This window comes from Prunus dulcis, chromosome 8 (genome assembly GCF_902201215.1).
Source record: "Prunus dulcis chromosome 8, ALMONDv2, whole genome shotgun sequence".
NCBI lineage: Eukaryota > Viridiplantae > Streptophyta > Magnoliopsida > Rosales > Rosaceae > Prunus > Prunus dulcis.
Window position 1 is genome coordinate 18,560,302 of NC_047657.1, and position 25,103 is coordinate 18,585,404.

The 25,103-nt window shown below is 37.5% G+C and overlaps 3 protein-coding genes across 3 annotated transcripts; 2 read left to right on the forward strand and 1 right to left on the reverse strand.

Annotated features, from left to right (window-relative positions):
• The first annotated feature begins 6,238 nt into the window (after window positions 1–6,238).
• LOC117637169 (histone H2A variant 1) lies at window positions 6,239–7,963 on the forward strand. Its single transcript, XM_034371990.1, has 3 exons — window positions 6,239–6,467; window positions 7,056–7,181; window positions 7,341–7,963. The coding sequence occupies exons 2-3, from the start codon at window positions 7,062–7,064 to the stop codon at window positions 7,635–7,637; spliced, it is 417 nt and encodes a 138-aa protein (XP_034227881.1). The 5' UTR covers window positions 6,239–6,467; window positions 7,056–7,061; the 3' UTR covers window positions 7,638–7,963.
• A 2,029-nt stretch (window positions 7,964–9,992) lies between these two features.
• On the forward strand, window positions 9,993–13,263 carry LOC117637393 (beta-carotene isomerase D27, chloroplastic). The gene is made up of 7 exons (XM_034372271.1): window positions 9,993–10,408; window positions 10,515–10,654; window positions 10,969–11,061; window positions 11,495–11,556; window positions 11,798–11,904; window positions 12,510–12,602; window positions 12,689–13,263. The coding sequence occupies exons 1-7, from the start codon at window positions 10,129–10,131 to the stop codon at window positions 12,730–12,732; spliced, it is 819 nt and encodes a 272-aa protein (XP_034228162.1). The 5' UTR covers window positions 9,993–10,128; the 3' UTR covers window positions 12,733–13,263.
• A 3,271-nt stretch (window positions 13,264–16,534) lies between these two features.
• Window positions 16,535–20,891, reverse strand: LOC117637946 (protein LONGIFOLIA 1). The gene is made up of 4 exons (XM_034373002.1): window positions 20,492–20,891; window positions 18,945–20,378; window positions 18,318–18,489; window positions 16,535–17,426 (listed from the first exon to the last, which is right to left on the reverse strand). The coding sequence occupies exons 1-4, from the start codon at window positions 20,639–20,641 to the stop codon at window positions 16,879–16,881; spliced, it is 2,304 nt and encodes a 767-aa protein (XP_034228893.1). The 5' UTR covers window positions 20,642–20,891; the 3' UTR covers window positions 16,535–16,878.
• Between the last annotated feature and the right edge of the window lie 4,212 nt (window positions 20,892–25,103).

The following is a 25,103-nucleotide window of genomic DNA, read 5'->3' on the forward strand; positions in this document are numbered from 1 at the left end:
ATGCCCCACTGAAATTACGTACTCTCTAGATGGTCCCTAATGTTTACACTTATTGTGATAACGCCACTTGATGCGACCCTATGACGAGTACAAGTCCTTTGTGTTTTATCCACACAAAAACTCAAAATTATTGAACATCCTTTGGGTCACCATTGCCTTGACTTTGAAGGATCCACAAGAAATAGCAGGAAATGTATGGATACTGTTTCTCTCCTTTTCTAGAAATAGACATTTTTACTTCCTGCAAATTACAATTTGATACATATTCAAAAATAATTCATCAAAAAGAAAACTATATGCATACACATCAAACTGTGATAGGCATGAAAGTAGAAGTTTTTATTTCCAAGGAAGGAGGCAAGTGTTTTCCAAAATGTATTATCATGCCAAATATGCTAGTTATAGTAGCTTACGATCTCACGGCTCACACTTGTATGTGTGATTCACAACGAATGAGCATCAATGGCGATTTTTTTTCTTCCTTTTGTTGTTACTTGTGGGGTTGAATAAGGTATAATGTGGATAATCGTAGTTTATTGAGTTGATAAATGAGGGTTTTTTCTTAGACTAATGCTTGCTTTGAGGAGGGTGCATTCAAATCAAATCTTAAAATGATAAACTATTCCACAAGCATTGCCAAAACAATAATTAATCACCCAAATTGAAAACACAACGTTAATTGGGGTTTTGGTCAACTTCGTTATAAAGAAATGCGATGCCTTAAGGAGAAGTCAAGCGTTCCCTGTGCTGTTTTTACATCTTGTAGGCTTGTAATATAAAACAATGCTCTATGGTCTTTAATTATAATTATGACGTGATGAAATGGTTAGTGCCTTATTAATCCTCTTCTTAATCTATGATATCCATCTATCTTAGGGTTTCACATTACAAGTTACCACTACTTCAATGAAATTATTGAGGTCAATACTCAATATGATACCAATCATTCTCATACATTGGTCGAAAAATATACATATATATATATATAAACTCAAGATAATGGACGTGAGAGTTGAAATCTTGTTGTAGATGTACGGGTTGTGACCTAAATGCTCTATTAAGTATGTTCAATCTTTTGTAGTATATATGTATAAGACAAGAAGTTAGTTGAGAAAGATTAACGAGACTAAATACTTTGGATTTAGATACCACATTAGGGAACCCTAGGAGAGCCGCAGACTCCAACTACCGTCTATGTAAGAGCTTTTTCTCATGGAGCTATATTTTTTATTAGAGATTATAATCCGGAACAAAATGAGGATAATGTATTGGCAAATAATTCGAAGTACCTTTCTTGTGTATTCTTGATAAATCAGCGTTTATATATAGATGTAGGAAGATCTGTTTGGGAAGTAAGAAGCCCCTTTGACATATATTCATCTGCAAAGAATTCTCGATGTGAAAACACATAGATAAAAGACTGATTTTTGAATAGGAAAAAGAGTGGAACCGTAGGGTCCCAAAATAGTCATACTATCATTATCTACACAATTCAAATAATAAAAAGTCCAATTATCTTTTATGTGACTTTATGCATATTCATGATCAAATATGGCGTTGCACTATCCTTGTATTTTTCCTCGATAAGGAATTTACTCGAAAGCATGGAAAGACTGAGTGGATGATCCATAATTAAAGGTATGGGAAAGCTTATGCTTATTTCTCAAAGTCAGGTTTTGCCTTAGCTGTTATCATTTAGTTGCTTAGGATAAGCATCTATGGCAGAAATTTGTTTGCTTTTCTTTGGTTGTGCGTGGAAGGTGCACAAAATATTACCTCCCATTTCCAGATATTAGCACTTTATAAAAGAATTGATTTTTCTTTTTTTTATGGACATGACCAAATTTTTGCTTTTCCAACATGGGGTTTCTCATCATTTTGAGGTTCAAATGCCCTCTACGTGGCATGATTTGCTTAGTTTTGTTATGAATAAGCAATTGGGTTTTCATCGTTTTCTTGAAAATCATGATTTTGAATTTATTTATATAATAATATGAAAAATACTTCCCTCTTCATATAAGTAAAAGCTCATACATTTATGCGAATAGCAGTATGATATGCATGCGGAAATTTTTCTTTTTATATTTTTAATAAATTATTTCTACACATATTGCGATTTGCATAAAAAATAAGTACGAAGCAAGCAAACCAACAAACAATATCCTAATAATGTTACATAATTTCCTCTTTGCATAACAACTCACAAAGTGCATACACCTGCTTGAAATCGAAAGCTAGCTGTTTACCATAACGAAATTGGAAGCTAGCTTTGAGGTGATAATTACTTAGTCGGAATAATTACCACTTTGTAAAGATGAAAATCCCTATACGTGTCATTAACTTGACAGAGTCATGGTTGCCCTTTAAGACTACCAAATCTAAAGTGGTGATTTTTGACAACAAAACTTTGTTAATATCTAGCAATTTGATTAGAAAACCAAATTAATTAAAAAAAAAATTTATTTTTTAAGGATTTTTTTAATTGAGATGAATGATAGTATACTAAATTCACACAATACACGAATACTATAATTCGAATCCAGAATCTTACCTGAGGGAATAAATACTCTAAACCACTACAATAGTGAATGCTTTGTCAAAGCCTTGTTTTTTATACGTATTAAACAAAAGTGATTTGAAATTAAAATTCGAATCCTTTTTGTGTGAGTCAATATCTGGTCGACCAGCACCAGGAATTAACACATACACACAAGTGCCTCCCTCTCGGGCTGGATTTCAGTTGTGGCCCCCATAGAAGGATGGAGAACCGCTTTAGGGTCAGTAGGCCCCACACACGTCTATGTCCTTTCTTGGTGGGCCTCCAAAATAAAATGCTGTCTGGACTAAACACCCATCTAAAAGGACATGCCGTGTCAAATGGGCTTATTTTTCCAAATAGGCCGATGTGTGAAGAAATAAAATGGGCTTTTCATAATTAGACACAATCTAACAAGACATTTTTTATATAAAAAAACCTTTTAAGTCTAATGCTTTTTTTTATTTTTATAAATAGACTTTCTAAGGATTTTTGTATAAAATGACATATTAAAATGGGCCTATTGTGAAAAGCTAAAATAAAAATTGTGGTGGTAGATGGTTGGACCGTAATTTTATTCTTACTATAGTTTTTTTTTTTTTTTTCTAAATAACTTTTATCAACAGTGATTCATTGAAAAAACTTGTGTGTAAAATTGGTTTCCACAACAAATCTCCACCATGTAAAAGGGAAAATCCTATAAAGCAAAACTATATACCTATACATCCCTATAAAGCAAAACTCCATTAAAAAAAAAACACACACCTTAAGTCTCATACCAGATTTCATTTAAGAATAAAGTTAATATTGCCCACAGAAAATAACCAACTATATTTCAAAAAAGAAAGAAAAATCAGTAAGGTCATTTCTCCTTCTCAGTAATTTTTGGTTTATATACCCAAGACTGCACACACAAACGATAGTCTAAACTACAAATGAATGAGTTTTTCACACACACTCACACACTACAAATGTGTCATGGTAGTTCGAACTTGAGACCACTGATATGCAAATCAATATCTTTTTTCACTCGATTAGACCCTATTAATCATATTATAATATCTTTATACAACAAGAATAATGCAAATCCAATTTAAAAACCTTTAATATACATGAGGCATCTTTATGTACGAAACTATTAAGATGAAGTTTGCTCTATGTGTCGTCCACTTGTTTGCCATTTTATGGTGTGACATGTTATGTCAAGTCATAATCAGACTTATCTTGAGTTTTATGTTTCTTCTAATTTTTTAATTCTGTTGGTTGTTCTTTTTGGAGTGGCCTGTATTTGAAATCTTTTTTTTTATAAATTTTTTTGTAAATTTATCTTACGAAGCAAATCCCTTCGAAATATTCAAGCTTACCAAGTCACGAATAAAACTCACTTTCTACCAAACAAAATAATAATAATTTACACTAATAATTCAGTCAATTCTTATGGTTTGCGAAGTGTAGTCCATATCATCATCATCGTCGTCATGAAACCCTATCCTTTTTTTTCATTTTCTTTTTTCTCCATGCATTTGCTTTCCTTGGTTTTCAATCCCTTTCCTCTTGCACAACACCTTTTTCTTTAGTTTCGACTTTCTTCTGAAGAAACCCATTGACAGTTTAGGTACAAGATACCAAAGCTAGTGAATAAAAGGTAAACTAGGGTAGAAATTAGGTGACAATATTTTTTGATCCATTGTACATGGCACTTCTTTGCAGTAAAACAGTGAATTGCCATGTTCAAAATTACACACGGTGGAAAAATCTGAGTCACAAGTTCTACAGCTCTGAATTTCTTGCAGTCACTTATTAGGCACGAAAGCAATGGCCTTTTACTTTTTTGACTTTTTATAAAGGTTCATTAATTTATGGGTTTTTTGTTAAACCAAAAAATAAAAAGGGTGCCAGGCAAAAGCACCATTAATTATTTTTCTTTGTGATATTGTCTTTTGGGGTCAATAAGTCTTTTTTAAACCAGAACAAAATCTCCACTCATTCTTTTGCTTTAACTTTTGTTATCCACAAAACATCCATGGGAGACATCTTCCTGATTTTCTTCATTTTGGAGCCAGGTGGCTACACAAGGATGCATGAGGCTTAAAGAATTTTCAATTACCAATTGATTGCAGCAAAGTTAGGACCCTACACATTCATTATACACATAGAAAGTCTCACACTCAAGGTTAATTTATTTATACTTTAAGGTAAAGTGTGCAAACCTAGTAAAATGGGAAAGAGAAGCAATGTGAAAAATGAATGCATTTAGCCCTTCAAATATCATATCTTCCAAATTCTCTTCAATTAATAGCATTCGTAATGGGCTCTTTAAATTATATCTTTAGACAAATTTAAAAAAGAATTAGAAAAATACAATTTCAACCATGTTTCATATTCACCTATTAAACTAGGGAGACCTCTAGGAGCTCCTAAATATGAGGAGAGAGAAAATACTCTTAGTGGCTCCCTATAATTTATCGATGCTTTATTTTATGCATATTTTAAATTTGTAATTAACACTAGCTATTTTTAAATACTATTTTTTATATCAATTATATTGAATTAAAAAATAATTATAGTATTTATAACTTCCTAAACTAGATAGTATCATTGGAGTTCAAATTTTATAGAGAGCTCATAAAAAAAAACTTTTGTGTGTATTTAGCTAAATTAAAAAAAGAAAAAAAGAAAAAAAAAAGAGAGAGCATGAGTGTAGAGTTCATTAAAAAAAAGGGAGATTCACTATTATACCCAATATGGGGGCCCAAATTATAAAAATACTATATATAAAATGGACTTTAGAAACACACCCAAAGCCCATTTACAATATAACAAAAAAGCTTTTAACTTCTTATAAATTACAAAACTGCCATCAATTTCTTAAAACAAGCCCAACCCCAAAATCTCATAAAAATACCCAAAGCACTCAATAGGGCATCAAAGTAATTTAATAATCAATATTAAATTCAATAAGGCTAGCTATCATTTTTTGGGTTTTTTTTGGGTTTGTTTATAGGAATTCAATTGTGTAGGGTTTATTTATAATATTAGTGCTAGAAATGGGTATATCACTAAATATCTCTAAAAAAAACCCAAAAAAAAAAGAAAAAGAAAAAAGAAAAAATTCATTAAAACTCACAAGGGAACAAAAAGAAGAAAACCCAAACAAAGGAGAAGGTCTTAACCCCGAGACCAACATACAAAAACTAGACCCCACCAAAGTGTGGAGCAACAAACCCCAAAAACTAAGCCCAAAACAACCCCAGATTGCTAACTTCCTACCATTAAGTCTTTGGAGCTCGGTTTCTGCGAGTGTTGGCTTCTTGGTATCATTCGGCCGGGCCTGCTAGGTTTCCAATCCTTTTGGGCTTTGCCCAATTTAATTCTCTTTAATAAATTTAAAATTTCAAGAATAGACAAAATAATCCCATTTATTTACTAAAATTTGGATTGCAACCTATTATTATTATTATTTATATAATCAATATTCTACTCTAAATTACGGAGAGGGAATTCAGTTGCAGTGTGAGGAGCACTTACGCTCTAGCCAACTTAACTAAGTCTATACGTGCGAGATGCAATCCATTATTTAATAATACAAAAGATGCAACCTCCTACCCCCCAAAAAAGAAAAGGACATGAAGGCTTGGCAATAGACAACAGCGGGAAAAATGTAAAAGATTTGGTGAGCTCGGGAGGGAGGGGTGGAGTTGGTAAAGTGGGAAAAATTTGAAATCGAAATTGGGAAATTTTCCAATTTCCCTTTCCCACCCAAAAGGAACCGCCTTTTGGTCTGACCACATTTAAAACAAACCGAAACCCGCTCCATATTCATGACCCGCTTTGGATAAAATACGCACACTCTCCTCCAAAACCTCTTTCCCTCTTAATTTTCCTATCTCTACAGTTCCCTTCCTTCTTCAGCTTCCCGAGAACCCTTCAGGTTTCTCTCTCTCTCTCTCTCTCTCTCTCTCTCTCTCTCTCTCTGTTAATCTGTGTTAGATTTCTCTCTCTAAACCTCTCTTTGTGCTCTCGTTGACAATTGTGTTTCTAGATTAGGGTTTTTTCTTCACTTTCTTTGGATACTGCTTTGTTGACTTTACCAAAATTTCATTTTTGGGTTATTCGAGCAGAGCTAAGCCCAGATCTAGACCCTTTTCTTCGTTTGAAGTTTGTGGTTTGTACAATTTTGTAGTCTATATTTAAACTTGAATTTTCTGAATTTTCCCACTTTGATCTCCGCGATACTTTTACAGATCTGGTTCTCGTTTCGCTTCATCAACCGAGTTTGGATATTTATTTATTTTTGTTTGTAAATACTTAGTCTAGATTTGCCTTCATTTTATTCACCGACGGTGTTTCAGTGTCAGATTTGCATAACTTTCTCCTAAATATTTTTCTGTTTATTAAAATCAGAATTTCAACTTGCTGTGAAGTCCTGATTGGTTTAGTTTTCTTGGTCTCCTGTTTATCTTATCGTTTTGGGTTTTCTTATTTTTTTATTTGTGAATTTTGAAAATAATTTTTACAGGCAGAAATGGCGGGCAAAGGCGGGAAGGGGCTTTTGGCAGCGAAAACCACAGCAGCTAACAAGGACAAGGAGAAGGAGAAGGACAAGAAGAGGCCTGTTTCCCGTTCATCTCGTGCTGGTATCCAGGTATTCCTCTAAATTTTCAATTCATTAAATCCTCTAATTTATTAAATTAATAGAATCTGAACCAAAATTCTTCTTGTGATCATGTTTATTGCTCATGAGTTGCATTGGGTTAGTTTAATTTGTGTTGTTGGTGTTGCTTTTGCAATTGGGTATGTGTAGTTTCCGGTGGGTCGAATTCACAGGCAGCTGAAATCCAGAATTGCAGCACATGGCCGTGTTGGAGCCAATGCTGCCGTGTACTTGGCCTCAATCCTTGAGTACCTGACAGCTGAGGTTCTCGAGTTGGCTGGAAATGCAAGCAAAGATCTCAAGGTGAAGAGAATCACACCAAGGCATCTGCAACTGGCCATTAGGGGAGATGAAGAGCTTGACACTCTCATCAAAGGAACCATTGCTGGTGGTGGTGTCATCCCTCACATTCACAAGTCCCTCATCAACAAGACCTCCAAGGAGTGATGAAGCTGATGGTATCTCCACTGATGTTCGTGTTTAATATGATGACTCTGTTTTAGTTTGGCATTTTAGTAGTTGTTTAGGTTAGCTGGGTTTGTTAGTAGTAGTACATATGGGCAATCTGGTTGTTTGTCCTTTTGAACTGGTAGCACTTTGTTCATGTTTATGTGTTTTGTTGGATAGTTTTCAGTTTTAGCCAGGATTCATCTCTGTCTTTACTGAACATTCTGTGTCTTTTAATTTCTGCTTTTGGTGGTTGTTAAATGATTGTTGCAAATGAAAGTTCCTTGTACTGAGGCAAAAGATTAATTTGTAGTTTAGACATCAAATCTTTCAGTAATGTGTGATTGACGCATTAGCAGGCAATTGAACAAGTAAGAGGAACCAATAATTTCTGTATGTTTGGCATTTGATCCTAGTCAATGGCTCAGTGGGCAGTTGGGTTGTCTTTGTGCTAATTGAAATAGCCATTGATGATGAATATAGCTAGCTTAGGACATGAGATTACCATTTCAATTACATCTGGGATATTTTTCGCTTGAATTATTTATGAATGCAAAATCAACAATTTGACAATTATATATTGATTACCAAGTCTCCCTTTCCTAATTTTTTGGGGCCTCTTGCCAAGTCACCTGTCTGATTTAAATATTTGCTAGTTGGATTTTAGATATGGGGAGATGACAATCCAAGCTGCCTTTTTATAATACTTGTGAATTGATCTCAATTTTATGTGGGCTTTCACTAGCCATTTTGTTTATGTTTCTGGGCTTGACTTTTGGTTTTAGTCTCTCTTCACGGCCCAACTTTGCATTATTGTCGACCAATAAAATAGTCATTTTATATATGGCCTTTATGTGAAGTTTTATCTCTTAATTGTTGGATTAGACTAATCAATTTAATCTAACTGCTAATCAATTTGATCTAACGGTTGAGAAATAAGGTCTCACCTAAAGGCCATATATATCGCTCTCACTATTGAATTCTTCACAAAATACAATCATCAAACCCATTTCATTCAAATAGCTCAAATAGATGAACAATGAGAGAGCTGACAAGGCGGGAAATGACATAAATTGTAATAAAATACAATTTGGATGCTCTTGTGACAACATGGGAAATGTCATCTAATTGTGATTAAATATAAGTTAGATGCTTATGCGATCCTTCCATGCTTGGACTTGGCAACAAACAAAAAACAGCCAGGAAGCTACAATGGGTAGGCGGATCGATGTGCACATGTGTAGATCGATACTCGCAGTATGTAGTTGACCCTAAATTTCAGTTTCTGCTACATAATTTGGAAACTATATTTTCAATCCTCAAACATTGTTTCATATGTCCCACATGATTATAATGGCTGGAATTTGAGCTTCTATGGGTTAAATCATAAAAAAAGTAGAACCTGAAACAAGTTATCATCAGAATTACTGTTGTGCAGAAAACTCCCAATAATCTTGTTGTTGATGAACGGACTTTAGACAAACACACAATGAATGTGTCAAACACTCACACACACAGAGAGAAATAACCAAGCACAAAGGACACAACAATTTATAGAGGTTCAGTAATTTGCCTACATCCTCTTTGGTGATCTCCCTGAAAAATTTCACTAATAAAGATAGATTACAACTTTGGTTTACCAATAAAAAACCCTCTTTAGAACACTACCTTCACAATCTGTTTCTCTCACACCCCTTGCTCAACACTTTTGATGCACTTGTGAACTCTCTCACACTTGGTTTTCTCTCTTACTCACTAGCTCTCAGCTACTTGGCTCTCTTGCATTAGTTCCTCTTTATAATGCTGGTGTAGATAAGCCTTTGAACTTAGGAGGAAGCTTCCTCCAGCTGCACACCCAACTTTCAGCCACCTTACCTGGAGCCAAAGAGTAGGGAGATCATGAAACAAATCGACAAACTTCCATAAATGCCTAACTCTCCCAACAAATTGCCAACCTTTTTAGAGCTCATAAATGACTTAGGTGGTACTTGCATTGAAATAGAGAAGCAAAGCACAAGGAGAGAAGTCCTTGTTTTGCTCCTGTTTTGCTCTAGACTTAACTTCTTTGCATCTTTTAGGTGAGCCAATTATTTTTCCCAACAATTACAAATTGATTAACAAGTTAATTTACACAAGGGACATAGCAACTCCGTTGATGTTACCCACTAGGCTAACCAATGTTTTGCCGCTGACGTTCATTCTCAATTTATGTTTGGTTTTGTTTTTACCAAATACCTTATTATTTTACTTCCACTTGGAAATTGGCTCCGACCAAATTCCCAATACACCAATACAAACAAATGAATAATCAAAAGGCATCTTTCAAGAGTTTGAAGTTGGCATCATTCCAAAACTACAGGATATCTGATATGGGCTTTCCTTAAAATGCTCACCATGCACTCCTTGTTCTCATTCATTACCATCTCCATCTCTCTCTCTCTCTCCACAAAAATAACTGTATAGTTCTTCTCTCCTTCTATCTCTGCCAAACATGGAAGCATCACATTTTTTACAAAGCAGAAGGAGCTTTGCTGCAACTCTGGCTCACTCAAGGCATGCACATGAACACAATAAGCTAAGACACTGTTCGATTGCTGCAGTGCTAACGCGGCCGGCGGAAAATATAAACATAGCAACAGGCAAAAGCAGAACTATAATAACACCAGCAGATGTAGTAACTGGTGCAGAAGAAAAGAGCAGAGTCTATAATGATAACTGGTTTGATCGGATGGCCATTAATCATCTGTCTCAGAATGTTCAAGCTGCAACAGGTTTCACTTTTGTTCTTCCATTCATCTTCATTTTCTCAAGGAAGGGACTAAAACAAAAATCACGCAAATGACATTGTTTGAGTCTTTTTGTTTTGTTTTTATGCAGGGTTGAAGAACAACAAGAGTGGCTTCGAAAGCTTGGCAGAGGCAGCTACAGCTGCATCAAGAAAATTCAATCCAGCAAAACAGAGAGAACTAGTTATTCAAGCTCTAGATAGTGCCTTCCCAAAGCCTATATTTTCCCTGGCAAGTTCATATAACCATTGTCTTCTTCAGCTATTCCACTCCTGTTTTTTTTTTTTTTCCTGTGTTTTCTTTCAAAACTATCTGATTTCAATGTTGCAAGGCAACTTTGTTAATGAAATTCTGTTGGAAAAAAAAAATCCAATTAACTGGTGAGGAACATTGTGAGGAATGACAGAATTATTGCTGCTATCAAGATATGTTTGGTTGTTGGGCTGCCTGCGGTGCCTTTGTTTTTTTCTGTTTGCTGCCATTTTGTTGGGTTTTTCGAGCTTCGTTTGCATAGGTTTCATTATTTGTCTGATAAATTGTGACAGCTTAGAGCAATACTTCCACAATCGAAATTTGCAAGGGAATACTTTGCTATCTTCACCACCATCTTCTTTGCCTGGTTGGTAGGGCCCTGTGAGGTAAGAAGAACAAAGTATTCTTCTTAATTTTATGTGAATCTATTTATTATTAGTACTTTTTTTCACTTTTGAATTTAGTGACTTTAAGACTACATTTGGCCTGTCGCAGGAGCATATCATTACTTAGATAGATCCCTTGCTCTTCGAATTATTGCATCCATGCATTTATCTGTGGAGCACACAACTCCATGTGTGATATCTCTGTGCCAAACAAATGTGTAAATATCACAACTCATTAGTGGTCAATCACATACACAATCTCGCTCGCACGAGAAAATCTGCCATATTATCGGTTATATGCATTTATGAGTCTACCTCTCTTATCACGTGACTTAAAAAATACACTTATTCGGATGTTCAATAGCGACAGAGACAGCAAGCATTTTAAATGGAGTTGAAATGGGAATCTAACTACAGTGATTTAATCTTGAAGGTAAGGGAATCGGAGCTCGATGGAAGAAAAGAGAAAAATGTAGTCTATATAAAGAAATGCAGGTGAGTTTTGTTTAGCTTCGTCATTTAACCCCAAAAGGACCCCACCCACCTCACCAACCTAAGACACCTTCACTGCTTGAAAACAATCTGCACCCATGATTGTGGACTTCTTTCTTCTGTATTACCATCATAACCATCTAATTATCACATAATCTGAGCTTAACAATTTCCTTTCTCAGATTTTTCATTCTGGGATAATTATCTAAGTTGTTCTGCTGTCATTTGTCCAAAAAATTTGCAGGTTTTTGGAGGAAACCAATTGTGTGGGGATGTGCATTAATATGTGTAAGATGCCATCTCAAAGCTTTATCAAATCTTCCCTTGGAACTCCAGTCAACATGGTCCCAAGTAAGTTTCCAGAATTAAACAGGAGTATATTCAGAGTATTTCAGGATCTTAATGCAAGAGAAACTTCTGGCAACAAAACATATGTTAAATACCTCTTTTAGTAAATCTTCTATTGCAACAGTTAATTAAGGATCAACAAAAATGGACAGAAGTAAATCTATTAAAGTAATAGGCACCTTAATTGTGGAGGGCCATGCTCATCATGTCAATGGAGGGTCCATGCATAAACCACAAAGGGTGCAAAATTGCAAGTTGACCCAACATTCAGGTGAGGACCCCAAGCATATATAGATTAGTACCATATGAAACACAAAACTTCTAACATGAGATTCTGGGGCCTGAATTCCTAGCCATATATCAAATATACAAAACTTCATGATTTGTTCCAAGCTAATTCTGAACTCTCCTTTTCCTCCATGAGACCAATCATCTTTACTTTGCCCCACACATAATGACACTACAAGCACCCAATATCAACGGTTTCCGCATACACCACCTGGAGGCTAATTATAGTAATGCGTAGCAAATCAAATTTTCAAAATCCATGATCAGTGAAATAGAGTTGAATTATTGATGTAATTCCACTGTATCATTGAATATTGCAGATTTTGATGATATGAGCTGTGAGATGATATTTGGTCAGGACCCTCCAGAGCTATCCAATGATCCAGCACTCAAGCAACCGTGCTTCAAACTATGTAATGATTCAATATACATTTGCTTTACTCTGTTCATATTAATTATCATGATAATTGCAGCATCTTATAAATCATGATTTATGCAGGCAAAGTAAACCAGAGGCACAACACTAATGACTGCTCCAAATAACACCATGGGATGCTTACCAAGGGGGAAATAGGTGATTTTGGATGAAGTATGCAAAAACTCAAGCTGCTATAGAATGTCAAAGAAATGTCATCACAACAAAGCTCAATGCTCAATATGTGGTTCTTGGACTTGAAAGTTTGTGATACAAATTTGGACAACAGATGAAACTTGCAGCTCCAACAAGCAACTGAAAGATTATGGTGTGTCAACTCAAGGAACTTGTTGATCCTAGTTGAAACAAATTTGTTTTGAAAATATGGTTCATGAGGCATGAGAGAAAAAAGAATAATAATAATAATAATAATGATGATGATGTACATATGACAATTGACAAGGCATTATAATTCAAATCTTCTTTTTTTCCCTAATTGAAAAGCCAATTAGGTTTTCTTGTGAGAAGAAAGAGGTTTTTGACCTGAGATTTAATGTAGGGTATAAGTTCAGCAGAGGGTGGCCCAGCAATGTCTCCCACCATCAGTTTGCTGCTAAATGACCAAGTTCAGAGACCCCTCTGCGGTCTTTTCTGTCTCACCAAGAGAGTAACAAAGTGCTATGACCAACTTTGACCCATTAAAATATTCAACTTATGAAAGTGGATTTCTTCCATAATGAAAATACTTTGAAGTTTTTCATGTGTTCAGATAGCAGAGATAGTGTTGGATATTTTAAGTATGTTCACAGTCTAGGAAAACAAAAACAACTAGCAAAGAATAATTTTTTGCTCTTCTTCTAAGTTCTAACAAGCATCATTCAGATACGCATCTTCTTTGCATGTCAAGCAACACAAGTTAATCTACAAAATAAACACAACTTCGGATTTTGTACCCCCCAAAAAAAAAAAAAAAAAAATCTCAGATCAGAAAACCATCAAATTGGTACCAAAAATATTGATGGGGGGCAAAGAGCCCTCAAATTCTCCAATGAAGATATTTACAGGCTTTTAGTATAGCCACTACACCTAAATTCTGTGCTTATCCTCCCACAAAACCCTTGTGATGTCATTAGCTAGTCAGTATGAAGTGTCCTCATGTCCCTTAATTGAGTTCATATTGTAAGCAGCATTTTCACTTTCTCTCACCTCTCCATTTGCTCATAAACACTGTAATGCCATCATGCTTGGTGTGTGTCTCTGTGTGTGTGTGTGTGATATAAAAAGCTAAAGACTTGAAGGGTTTTCCTTCAAATGACAATTGGGGACATGCCATCATCACCATAATCATCATCCAAACTTGATGAAAATCAAACGGTCTCAAATAATCTGTGCAGAACATAGGCTGGAAGGCTCTGTGTGCAAATTATTCCCCAATAGCATACATAAACAAGCACAAATTCAAGAAAATACTAAATATGGTTTTGAGAATTTGACAGAAAAGCATACTCATAAATGGGCAAGGCGAAGTAGAAGCCTTAGCAGCTTGGCTTTTGGTTATTTCTCCAATCGGAGGTGAGAAGTTGGGGGCGGATGTCCATGGCCCTCCAAGGCTGACTGGTTGAGGAGCAATTAATTGGCCCATAATTCAGTAGACCTCGGTAGTTTTTGAAACGTTCATATTCTACTTTAGAGCCTATACTCATATGGATAAGGCCCAGAATGAAGAAAAAAAGGCAAAGCAAAGGAATCCTTGCCTTGTAGATTACACGGCCCGATCCACTTCAAACTTTCATAATTTTCCTTTGGGTGGAAAGAAATTTCTTCATTTTTTCGTATACAAGTGATTTCTGAGCAGGGAATACGGGTACTCGGATGTAAGGTAACTGATCTTAACCTTTTGACTTACAAGTTATTAATTAACGATTGGGTATGTGGGTTTTTCTTTTCAAAGAAAATTAAAAAAATCTTGGGATGAGGAAAATCCGTGAGTTCATAGGCAAATAGTTATGAAGTAGTTAGGATGTGGGGGGTGTGATATAAAAACATGTGTTGTAGAGACAATTGAATTGATAACAATGGGATACATTCACCAAATAAGGTACTAGATGATTGCCCATATATGAATTCCAAAGGACCTTTTATAGTGACTTTGCAAAGGACTGTGACCCTTTGGTTTGGTTTGATTAATTTCACTGGGGCAGTAGTACAATACAACTGAGAGAGAGAGCCAATAATGAACACACGTTGTTTAGTCAAATTTTTCATCCTGGCAAAGAACCCTGTGGAGGAGACAACGATGGGGGTGGACGATGATGACAACTTACCAAGACAAGACTAGGACACAAATTTAAGTTCAATTTTGGGCAAATGTGGTCACCTATAACTTGATTGAGCCACCATTCAAAAACCAAAAAACCAAAAAACCCAAAGAAAAAAAGAAGAAAAATGATTGAAAAGTCCATGAGAGATGGGCATGTGCTTAGTGCCAGTGCACCCATCTACATCTCTTACACATTCATAGATAAGCTTGTGCCCTTTTGAGATGACAAAGACCCCACCTTTTCCTTGTTTGAGTAACCCTTCGTTTTTTTTTCTTTTTTTTTTTCTTTTTTCTTGGAAGATTTCTACTCAGAAAGGGAGCATGAGAATTCAATGGAATGAAGGAAATGCCTTGTTAGGTGGCTTTAACGCATCAATTAAACTCTTTGTACTAATTATATCTGTGTGTGGTCAGAGACAACCCATCACATATAACAGTAGATACACATTCATGTTATGAAATTATGAAACAAAACAGAGTTCATAACATGCACATACAAAACCTTTAAGAGAGAAGATAGACATGTTTCATAAGTCTTAAAAGCGGCATCAATTAGCTCTTAATCTAGTGATTCATCTTTTTTTACGGTGAAAATACAGGAAAAGTTGGAAACTATCCCGCTCTTATTGATCAAAAACCAAGTGGGCAAACCTAATTTTGAATAGACAAGCATGCTGAGGTTTCCTTATCTATTAGCAAACCCCACCAAATTTGAACTCTTTCTTGCTCAAGTGATATATCATAAAGGGCACAACTATGACCCCAGCAGTTTACTATTCCTCATGCAAGAAAGAGAGAAGGAAAACAGAGTCCAAAATTTGCAAAGCAAAACGAGAGAGAGAGAGAGAGAGAGAGAGAGAGAGAGAGAGAGAGAGAGAGAGAGAGAGTTGAAAGTCGGACCACAAAATTGAATAGGGCATCGGCTTTGTTACTGGCAGATGAATAGAAACAGTGATCATAATAATGAAAATCCTGAGGAAAGGCATGTGATCAGAAAAATAAAATTTTGAGGACCATGAAGCCGATCTAATAAGAGGACTATTTTCTGCAGCTCTTGAAAAGATTAATTGGAGTTGGAGACACATTGCCTTTGCTGATTGGTTCATAGGCTCTCGTAGGCAAAACTAGGCTCTTAGCTGGTTTGCTAGTTGCTGCTTGTTACTCACCGCATAGTCTGCTGGGAGCATCTCACACAATATGCAGTTGCCAATTTAATTTGGGTTTTCACTTCAACTCACTTCCTTCTCTATCATGTCAAATGGATCTTGAGATGGAGCCACCTCAACTGACACCCTCATCCAATTTTACCTTTACCTTCTCTTGATATTTATTACGAGAAAAAACCGTACTCGAGTCAATCGGTCATATGAAAATGAAAAATTAACTTTCAATCGTTAATACACGTAAAATATATATGATGCATGCAACTCATGTGCGCATCAACTGGTGCTCTTAGCATTTCACTTGTGAGAGAATACTATTGTAGGAAATATCATTGGATTTCGAAACATGAGATCCAAAAATTTAGGCTAAGGTGGGGGTGGAATGATGATGAGCAGCAGCCATGGAATGTTTACTCATCACTTGGAGACAAAACACAGGAATCAATCTTTGCTTTAACGCTGAAAACGTTGTCCCTTTTTCAGGCTACTTTCACTTTTTTTTACCGCTTTTTGCACATGCTCTGTCCATGCACTTTTCGCAACATTTCCAAATGTAATCCACAAATAATATTAGAATTTAGAACAGACACCCTTTTTCTTTTTTTCTTTTTTCCTTTTTTACAGATTGCGAAAGCGGATCGTTAGATTTACTTTGCCTGGTTTATCAAAACGTAGAAGAATATTTCCCAAAATTTCTAATCTAAAACAAAAATTAAAACTAAACATCATATTTTAATCTTAATTGAAAAAAAAAGCGCGCGAAAATTTAAAACTTTATGTTTCCCTCGGTTTTAGAACACCAACTTCCTACAAGGCGCCAATACTTTACCAGCGTTGGTGGGAAAAGTAGCGAGATCTCGGATTGTTTCGCCGATCAAGTCCTTGAAAATCAGCCGTTCAATGTCCAAAACGGCATCGGACATTTCGATCGAACAGTCTCCCCATCTGTTGAATGCATCCCCAGCAAGGTCCTTTTTCAGCACCCCGCATATGACTTCGAACAAGTCCTCTGATTCGTCCCTCTTCCGGATTCTCCGAAACTCGGACCAAATTTCGGGCAAGGAAGCCTGACTAGAAACCACCTTCCACGGAGGCAGTTGCAGGTTTCGGTCTAGAATTTCAGTGATGGTGTCGAAGATGAGCCTCCTCTCGAGTGTTGAAACTCTGGAGGTGTCTTTTCCTTTGAGATGTTGCTGCTTCTCTAGCAATAGGAAAATATCGGATTCTTCCGGTAAGTAATTGGCAGCTTGGAGGATCTCTGATACGTAGACGAAATCGCAGTCTTCCAATTCCGATTCGGTCCCCCACATTGCCTGCCCCCATATGTCTTCTATTTCAACTGTTTCATCAAAACACAAGTTAAATTAGAAATCAAAATTAAATTAAACAATCAACCAACCAACTACATTGCTATTCATTCATAGTTATATCAAAACAAGGACTCTGATGGCCTAAAATGCAGACACGTACGACCAAGGGGGGCAAAGCAAATTTAGTAGGGGCCAAATTTTTTTGCAGAGGTTGGTGGATTTGCAGCTGTTTTCTTAATTCATTTATCTAATAAATGGGTCATTGTCATCGATTACAGTTAGGAGGTTCATCAATTCCATTTGACTGAAATACGCCGTCGTTTCCAAAACAAACAGCATCACTATCACATAGCACAAAAATACGATCCACACTACAATACAACCCCGTGACTGTACCCACGTATTTTCTCGTTAAAATGGTAAGACCAATCAAATCCCTCCACGTGTGACTTTAGAAGTTACCAAATTTGGAGGGTCCTGCTTCGTGGCGCTTATTGATTGGTGGTTATGACATTACTAGAAATATTCACTGGGGAGCAGAGTGCAGAGGAGCCCTACCTCTCAACTGAAAAAAACAGAGTGTACCAGAGTACTGGTAAAACCTAGAAGGCTAAAAGCAGAGCCTATATTTGAGAACAAAGACGTCACTATAGTAAAACCTAAAATCTAGCAATCAAATATCTCTCTGTGGAATATATCAATTTGGAAGACCACAGAGACCCAGTGCTTTGTGCTCAATAAAGAAAGTTGGCAGTTATGATGGCAGTCTCTGGACAATAACAAACGAATCACTAAATATCGTTTGACCGCAATGGATTTGTAGTTATTCTTGCACTAAGTTCATGTTTTCGAATTCCTATTCTCCAATATCTCTTAAATAAGAAATAGAAAAACAATGAATTTGGGTTTGGCCAATTTACCTTTGAAATCAATGCTGCGTTTCATCACTGGAGAAGGTGAAGATTCCTCTTTGTAAAACGACGCGTCGAGAACCGAGACTGGGCTCGGTTGCAGCTCCGCTATGCTGTGAAGCAGCTTATCACACCTCTCCAATAAGCTCCTCCCGTCTTTGTTTTCCTCCACCTTCCATCTCTGCAGGTTTAATTTAACCACGGCATTAATAATTGTTTATACCATATCTCACCAAGCAACTCTAGGCAAGGCAAAGAGTCTCACATTGGAATATTACAAGATGTGTAGACTCCTCCTCATCTATAAAAGGAGACCACTCTCCACTAAGAGAAGGAGGATTGGGTTGCACTTGATCTTTAGTCAAGGACTTCTCCCTTCTTACCTTTTGTATTTGGATCCGACCCCATGTACAAATGTAAATACACATTAATAATGAGAATATACTTTTCCGTGGACGTAGCCCATTCATTAAGGATGGACTACGTATATCCTGTCTTATGTATGTTTATCACTAAGTTGGGCTCAAAAGTGTCGAACCATTTTTGAGCGTCAACAATAATTAATAATTAAATTGAAGAACCAAATTTTCAGGTTTAATCAAAGTTAATTATGATAATTAAGGTATTTTTCCCCACCTCGGTGTCGGCTTGTGAAGAGGTGCTAATGCTGCTCTCTGACACGGTGGTGGATGATTCATCCTCCGCTGGATGGCTCATCTCAGCCGTTGGTCTCTTGATGTTCCTCGGTGACCGATTCGTGGATGGTTGATCTGACACTGACCCCACCTTTCTTCCACTAACCTTAGGAGAGTTTACCGGCGATACCCTCCTGTGCTCCACCGAATCATTCCCCTTCCTCTGCGTTTCGATCACCAACGGTCCTCTCCGACTCGGACTTTTCACGCCATTCTCTCTCCGAGTTGGCGCGCTCGGGCTTCTTCCTCTGCTCTGACCCCGTACATTCTCCGGTCGGTCACGCCTCGGGCTCACCGCCGGTGAGACCTCACCGTTCCGTCGAACTCCGGGCCTCGACCTGAAACTCGAACTCGGCGGCGACTCGTTTCCGAATCTCGCAGCGCGGTGACTCGAACTCGGCGACCTGGACGGCCTCATCACAACAATCGGCGATTCGTTGGAACCAAAACTCCGATCGTAGACGAAGTTTCTGGAATTAATCTGATTCGCAGCTTTCCTGGAGTGCAGGAGGCCTTTGAGTTGCAGAGCTTCGAGGATTTGCTTCAACGTTTCCAAATCTTTCGACGGCTCGTCGATACCTCTCATCCTCAACCTTTTCTCAATCTCATTGTAAACAGAGACGCTCTGTTTCGGCTCCGGAAAGAAGTCCGCCGAATCGAAGAAGCTCTTCCTCTGCCCCATTCCTTTGCTTTGAGCCTTCGCATTGTTAAGCGCCTTCGGATCCAACTGCCTCGCATTGGAGCCCCGATTGGAGCTCCGGTCCTCTTTACCTACATTGCTGGAAATATTATTACTCTGCAAATTCTGTTGCTGCGGTTGCTTCTGTTGAAAAGTATTGCCGTCGACGAACCGATACTGATTCAGATCTCGGTTCACTCTGGATTCGGACGCAGATCTCCGGAGCTTGATCGGTTCAGGATCCGAATGCTGCAACGGTTCGAGTCCCATTAGCCTCGCAATGACGCTCGGCGATCGGTGCTGCTTGTCGCTCTCGGCTCCTCCATCGGCTGAGTTTCGACTGGCGCACAATATCGCCGCGTTCGTACGGATCTCCCTCGGGTAAAGGCTTCCCTTTGCGTCGACGGTGGCTCTGCTATCGAGTGAGAGTCTCGGCGCTTCTCTCGAGAACTTCCATGATGCCCTCGTGCCTTCTTTGAATTCGAAAACGGGAAGAGGAAGAGGAGACTTGGGATTAGCTTCGGGTGATGACGGAATCCGAATTTTCGGTGACGGAGATCGGAGCTCCGTCAACGGAGGCGTTTGCTTCGATCGTTCTGGCGACGGCGCCGTTATGTTCAGCGGTTGTTTTTCCAATTCTTTGGATATCTCCGGCGACCTGGTGGTTGACTCTGGCTCTGGTGACGCGACCACGGCCTGAGAGTTTCAATGAATTATAAACCAAATCAAACAGAAAGTATTAGAAAGATTGGAACTCCATCATTTTCTTACATTTTCCTGGGAACCAAACAGCAAAATGGAAAACTCACCGCCGAGGAAGGGAGGCGTTTGGTGGAGTAGAGTCGTTTTCCGGTTAGAAGCTGGTGGCGATCGAAGATCTGGAGAAAGCCAGCCATGCACCCCATTTGTTTCTCTATGTGCTTCTCCAGGTTCTGGTCTTGCACCATGCCTGTCGTCATTTTTTTTCCCGGAAAATATTTCTCTCCTGTACCTTCAACTTTCGTTCTCTCCAAACAAAATGTTAACGTTAATGTTAATTTCCTCACTCACTTACCACTCTTAAGCTTACATTTCTCCATAACTCTCTCTCTCTCTCTCTCGCTCTGACTACGCCTTTATCAGTGTCTCCCGCTTTTCTGGTTCTTTTAAAGGGGTTGGCGGAGTTAATGGAAGGCCAGGAGTGATGTAATAACATCGAAATGTCAATTATCTCCCTGTTCTTTTCTCAAAATGTCAAATGAGTCAATGTAATAAGTAATTGACAATTGTGCCCTTGTAGGTCAAGGGGTCAATGGGCGGGCTTCTATGAAAATTGGGATTCTAATTTTTGAGAAGTGAGAGAGGACTGGCTGCCTGCACCAAGAGAGCACGGACCCTGGACCCGCACCGCACTCGAGCCTCCTCCGTGGGTATGATTTCTGCATGCACCCACTTGCTCGAGTTGCGCACCCAACGGCCACCCGTTTGACCCACTCTACGGCGGAAGATCTCAGCCGTTGATTCACCTCAATCAGGCGGACCGTGGAGATGGAGTGAGTGCCTGCTGCAGTTACTCCACTTTATAGCCGGCTAGTGGGACATAGAAATAAAAAACTATAAAAAAGAAAGACAATAACGAGAATCACGAAAAAAATACTTCTCTATTTCCGTTCAGTTCTTTTCAAATACTTTTTTATTTCCGTTTTATTATTTCTTTTGGAAAAATAGATGAATAAGAAAAGAGGATAATGAAACGAAAATAGGCGAAGTTTTTCTCCCACAAGTAAATACTTTACTTTGTTTCTTAATCTCATCACAATTGGACGGCAACATGGCTCGCCAAAACGGGACGTCGTGACAACTCAATCTCGGCTGGGACCCACCTGATTGAGGGCCACGTGGAGGGCGTGTGAAGTTACAGGTGGAGCAGAGTCCACGTAAGGACACAGGTTTAACGGACCACTGACTCTGGTCTTGGAGAGAATCAAGGGGCAGGAAGCAATAGGACGACATAAAACATTACAGGGTTTGCTACATGGATGATGTAATGTGTAAGGGTGGCTATTTAGTTTGGCACGGATGAGGAATACAGAGAGGATGGATAGGGCTCACCGCTTGGTGAGAATTCCCAAACAAAATCGACATTCTTCCTCAAACATGGTCGATGACTCAAATCAAATCATGCAAAATAGGTCTTGGGACACTTGGGTTTATAAATTTGGCAACAGCTATGTGTTTTTGCTCACACGCATAAAGGTAATTGTGAAGTTTTGATCCTTACAATTAGCATAATGAATGATTGACGGTTGAAGGACTAGAACTATCGATAAACAAAAAGTGATTATGGCATAACATACATTGATAGAGATTGATTGAAATAATCAAGGGAATTATGACAATTATCGACACCACATCGAGTTGAATTATTGTAAAAGCATTTAGCTAAGCTGATTAATATATTCTACGAAAAATAAACATCGAATTTGAGTGCAATGAGACGTACTTAGTGTCCTAATCAACTGGCCTAACCTGTGTATGTGTTTCTTGTTTTCTTTAATAGCAATATGCGTTCCTTGTTAATCCGATATCAATCATGTCATTTTCATCCGATTTGAAAAATGAAGCAGATTTGGAATTTTAGCTACCATTGAAGTAGTAGTGAATTTTAAGTTGAAATCATGTCTTATTTAAAAAGGAAAATGATAAATGTGAATTCGCATTCGTTTCATCTGATTACAACCAAACTTTTTAAGATGCTAGAAGGCAGAAGAGACCACAATCATTTGGTGATATGCTAAAGATGCCACGCTCTATGATCAACTGCTTGCATTTTACGCAATACACACACCATATTAATTACCAATAACATGCCATGATATGAGTGCCCAAAACCCCAACTTGAACAAAGGTCATTTGGGGTTCTCTGCTTTCCCTCCTTAATATCTGTTCTGAATTCCATAAATTCGTGTTCATTTTAAATTTAGGGTTTTAGTTTTCCGAGTAACGGTACACTTGCTTATCTGGGAAAAAAGGTTTTAAAATAATTCTCCAGGCGTATTTGCTTAAGGTTACAGCAAATGTGTGCCTAAATATGCGCACAAATATAACACACATAATATTACTATAAGTGGTTACTGATATTTTTTTTTTTTTTTAAATCTTGGTCTTGATAAAAACGAATGCAATCTTTCGAATTCGATGACCTTTCTTAAATTAGAAGGCAAAATGTAGCATGAAAAATCGATCACCAAAAGTAACATAACCCAAGTGATCAAGCTTGTTAATTATAATTAACTCCAAACACTAAACGCTAGAATTCTCAACTTGGGTTTGATTAGGTATTAGGCCATGGTTAATGGTGTTAAGTTAATCTATCATCTATTATATCTTGGGTTTTGTGTGTGCATCATTAATTCTGGGCAAAACAGCTTATAAAGTGCAAAGTTAGTTTGTGTTTGGTCGATTATGACTCGAATGGAGAGCTTAGAGTCAATTGGTCAACCAGATGGGGTTACTTGAACTCAATATTTTTAAGGAGATGGTATCAAAAGCTTCTCTATTTTCTGTCAGCCTCTCTATACACAACACACATTGTATGACATTCATATATAATATGTGAACGTATAAGGGGGATAAGTATATCATCAATGTACAGTACCTCTCTAGTCACGTAACGTGTGGAGAGATACGAACATAAATGATATATTGTGACGTGAGGAGAAAGATAAGAACATAGTTGTATCGTATAGTAGCATGAGAAGGATAGTTTTATGGTGTATATGTGCCTTTTGAAACGAATTTATCCAAATTGGTGGCAATTTGTGTATCTGGATAACATATCCCTTCATTATTGGACTGCACAATAACTCCTTGACCAGAAAAATCACTTCCCTGATTGCCAAACAAGAGGGTTTTTTGGAGTTGCACTGTGTATAATCAGTTGCATGAGAGAGAGCTCATGATAATGATAAGTGGGGTTTCAATCATGAACAAAATTGGGGTCAGGCTGCCAACCCCATGTGTATTGTCTTTAGGCAAAAGACCCCATGGCTTTCTGGTTGCTCCATGTGACCCTATTACTCTGTGTACATGCTGCTTCTGAGCATTTCCACCTGTTATGTATTTCATCTCTCTTCTCTTCAACCTAACATCTCTCTCTCTCTCTCTCTCTCTCTTGTCCTCTCACCAATTATTATATATCATATTAAAGATAAGCATACTGCAGACCCTATTTTTTACCTTTATCTTTCTCTTTCCATTTAATCCACATGCATCCAGATCTGCAAATCTCTTCTTCCACAGTTCCACTTGTGTTTTTTTTTCCCTCACAAAAACACACACAAAATTATACCACACAACATAATTAAAGAGATTTTTACTATATGAATAAATATAAGTTACAAACTTGTTTTTGTTCTTTCTAAAAAGAAACGGTTTGATTGACGAGAAAAACTTCCATATTCCCGTTTCATTATCTCCATCTATTTATCTATCTTATCAAAACAATGAGAGAAATAGAAAAGAGGTCGACAATGAATCGAGATAGATAAATATTTTTTTACTAACCCACCTCATGTGATTATTAGTTTACAGTGGGACCCCCACAGCTTCCTCTTTCAAGTTCCCATGTTCTGGTTATATGAATGTGGTAAGATAGCACAGTTCCCCAACCTGAAAATCCCATGTTCTCTCACCGACCCTCCTCTTCTGCACACATTCCTCATAGCCTTATATCTTAATAACTCTATCCATCCCTTTCCATGCAAAGAAGATAGCTAGCATCTCATAAGAAAACAAATACCGCCTTCTGCTATAAGCAAATTTCAATTACTTTATTTGCAGACCATTTTAATCTTAAAATGCATGAGGGTTTGTTTGTTTTATTTAGGTGAGGAATATGAGAGCTGCCCAACTAGGTTTGCTGGTAGCTAATAAGATTGAATATTCAAAGCTGATCCCCACCCCAATAATGGAACGTACCCTTGTATCTATTAATTTAATATGCTTCCTGACATATATTTTAGTCTGCAAATGAGTTGATTGGAGGAAATGGGTACTTGGGAATGCTGAATCAATCATGAAAAGAGATGGCATTTCTGAATTCCTGACTCTCCTCCTCCCTCCAGCCACGGTACTAGTTGGACGGACCTCTGAGAATCATACTGTGTTCGACCAAAAAAGAGAGAGAATCATACTGTGACCTCCTAAAGCTCATCCACATGGTGACAAATGTTATTTTATTTTATTTCCATTTCTATTAAAAAAGCGATACTCTAAACTAATGTACGAAGAGAGGGATCGAATTTGTATGCATAAAATGAATAGGTGCATTTTCTGCACCAAATTTACTGCATCTACACACCCAGTTTTTGTATTTTTGCACCCGCAATTGAAGCAATTGATGAGGGGGATGGGGGTCATTCATGGACCTGACTCATGAAT

Bases quoted from the DNA above. Each gene is read 5' to 3' on its own strand.
- LOC117637169 (XM_034371990.1), top strand. From the start codon at position 7,062: ATGGCGGGCAAAGGCGGGAAGGGGCTTTTGGCAGCGAAAACCACAGCA. The intron at 7,182-7,340 runs GTATTCCTCTAA...GGGTATGTGTAG, and splicing joins CATCTCGTGCTGGTATCCAG to TTTCCGGTGGGTCGAATTCA.
- LOC117637393 (XM_034372271.1), top strand. From the start codon at position 10,129: ATGGAAGCATCACATTTTTTACAAAGCAGAAGGAGCTTTGCTGCAACT. The intron at 11,557-11,797 runs GTGAGTTTTGTT...AAAAATTTGCAG, and splicing joins GTCTATATAAAGAAATGCAG to GTTTTTGGAGGAAACCAATT. The intron at 11,905-12,509 runs GTAAGTTTCCAG...TGAATATTGCAG, and splicing joins TCCAGTCAACATGGTCCCAA to ATTTTGATGATATGAGCTGT.
- LOC117637946 (XM_034373002.1), bottom strand. From the start codon at position 20,641: ATGACGACAGGCATGGTGCAAGACCAGAACCTGGAGAAGCACATAGAG. The intron at 18,490-18,944 runs GTGGGGAAAAAT...TTAAACCTGCAG, and splicing joins CTTCACAAGCCGACACCGAG to AGATGGAAGGTGGAGGAAAA. The intron at 17,427-18,317 runs GTAAATTGGCCA...TTGATGAAACAG, and splicing joins ACGCAGCATTGATTTCAAAG to TTGAAATAGAAGACATATGG.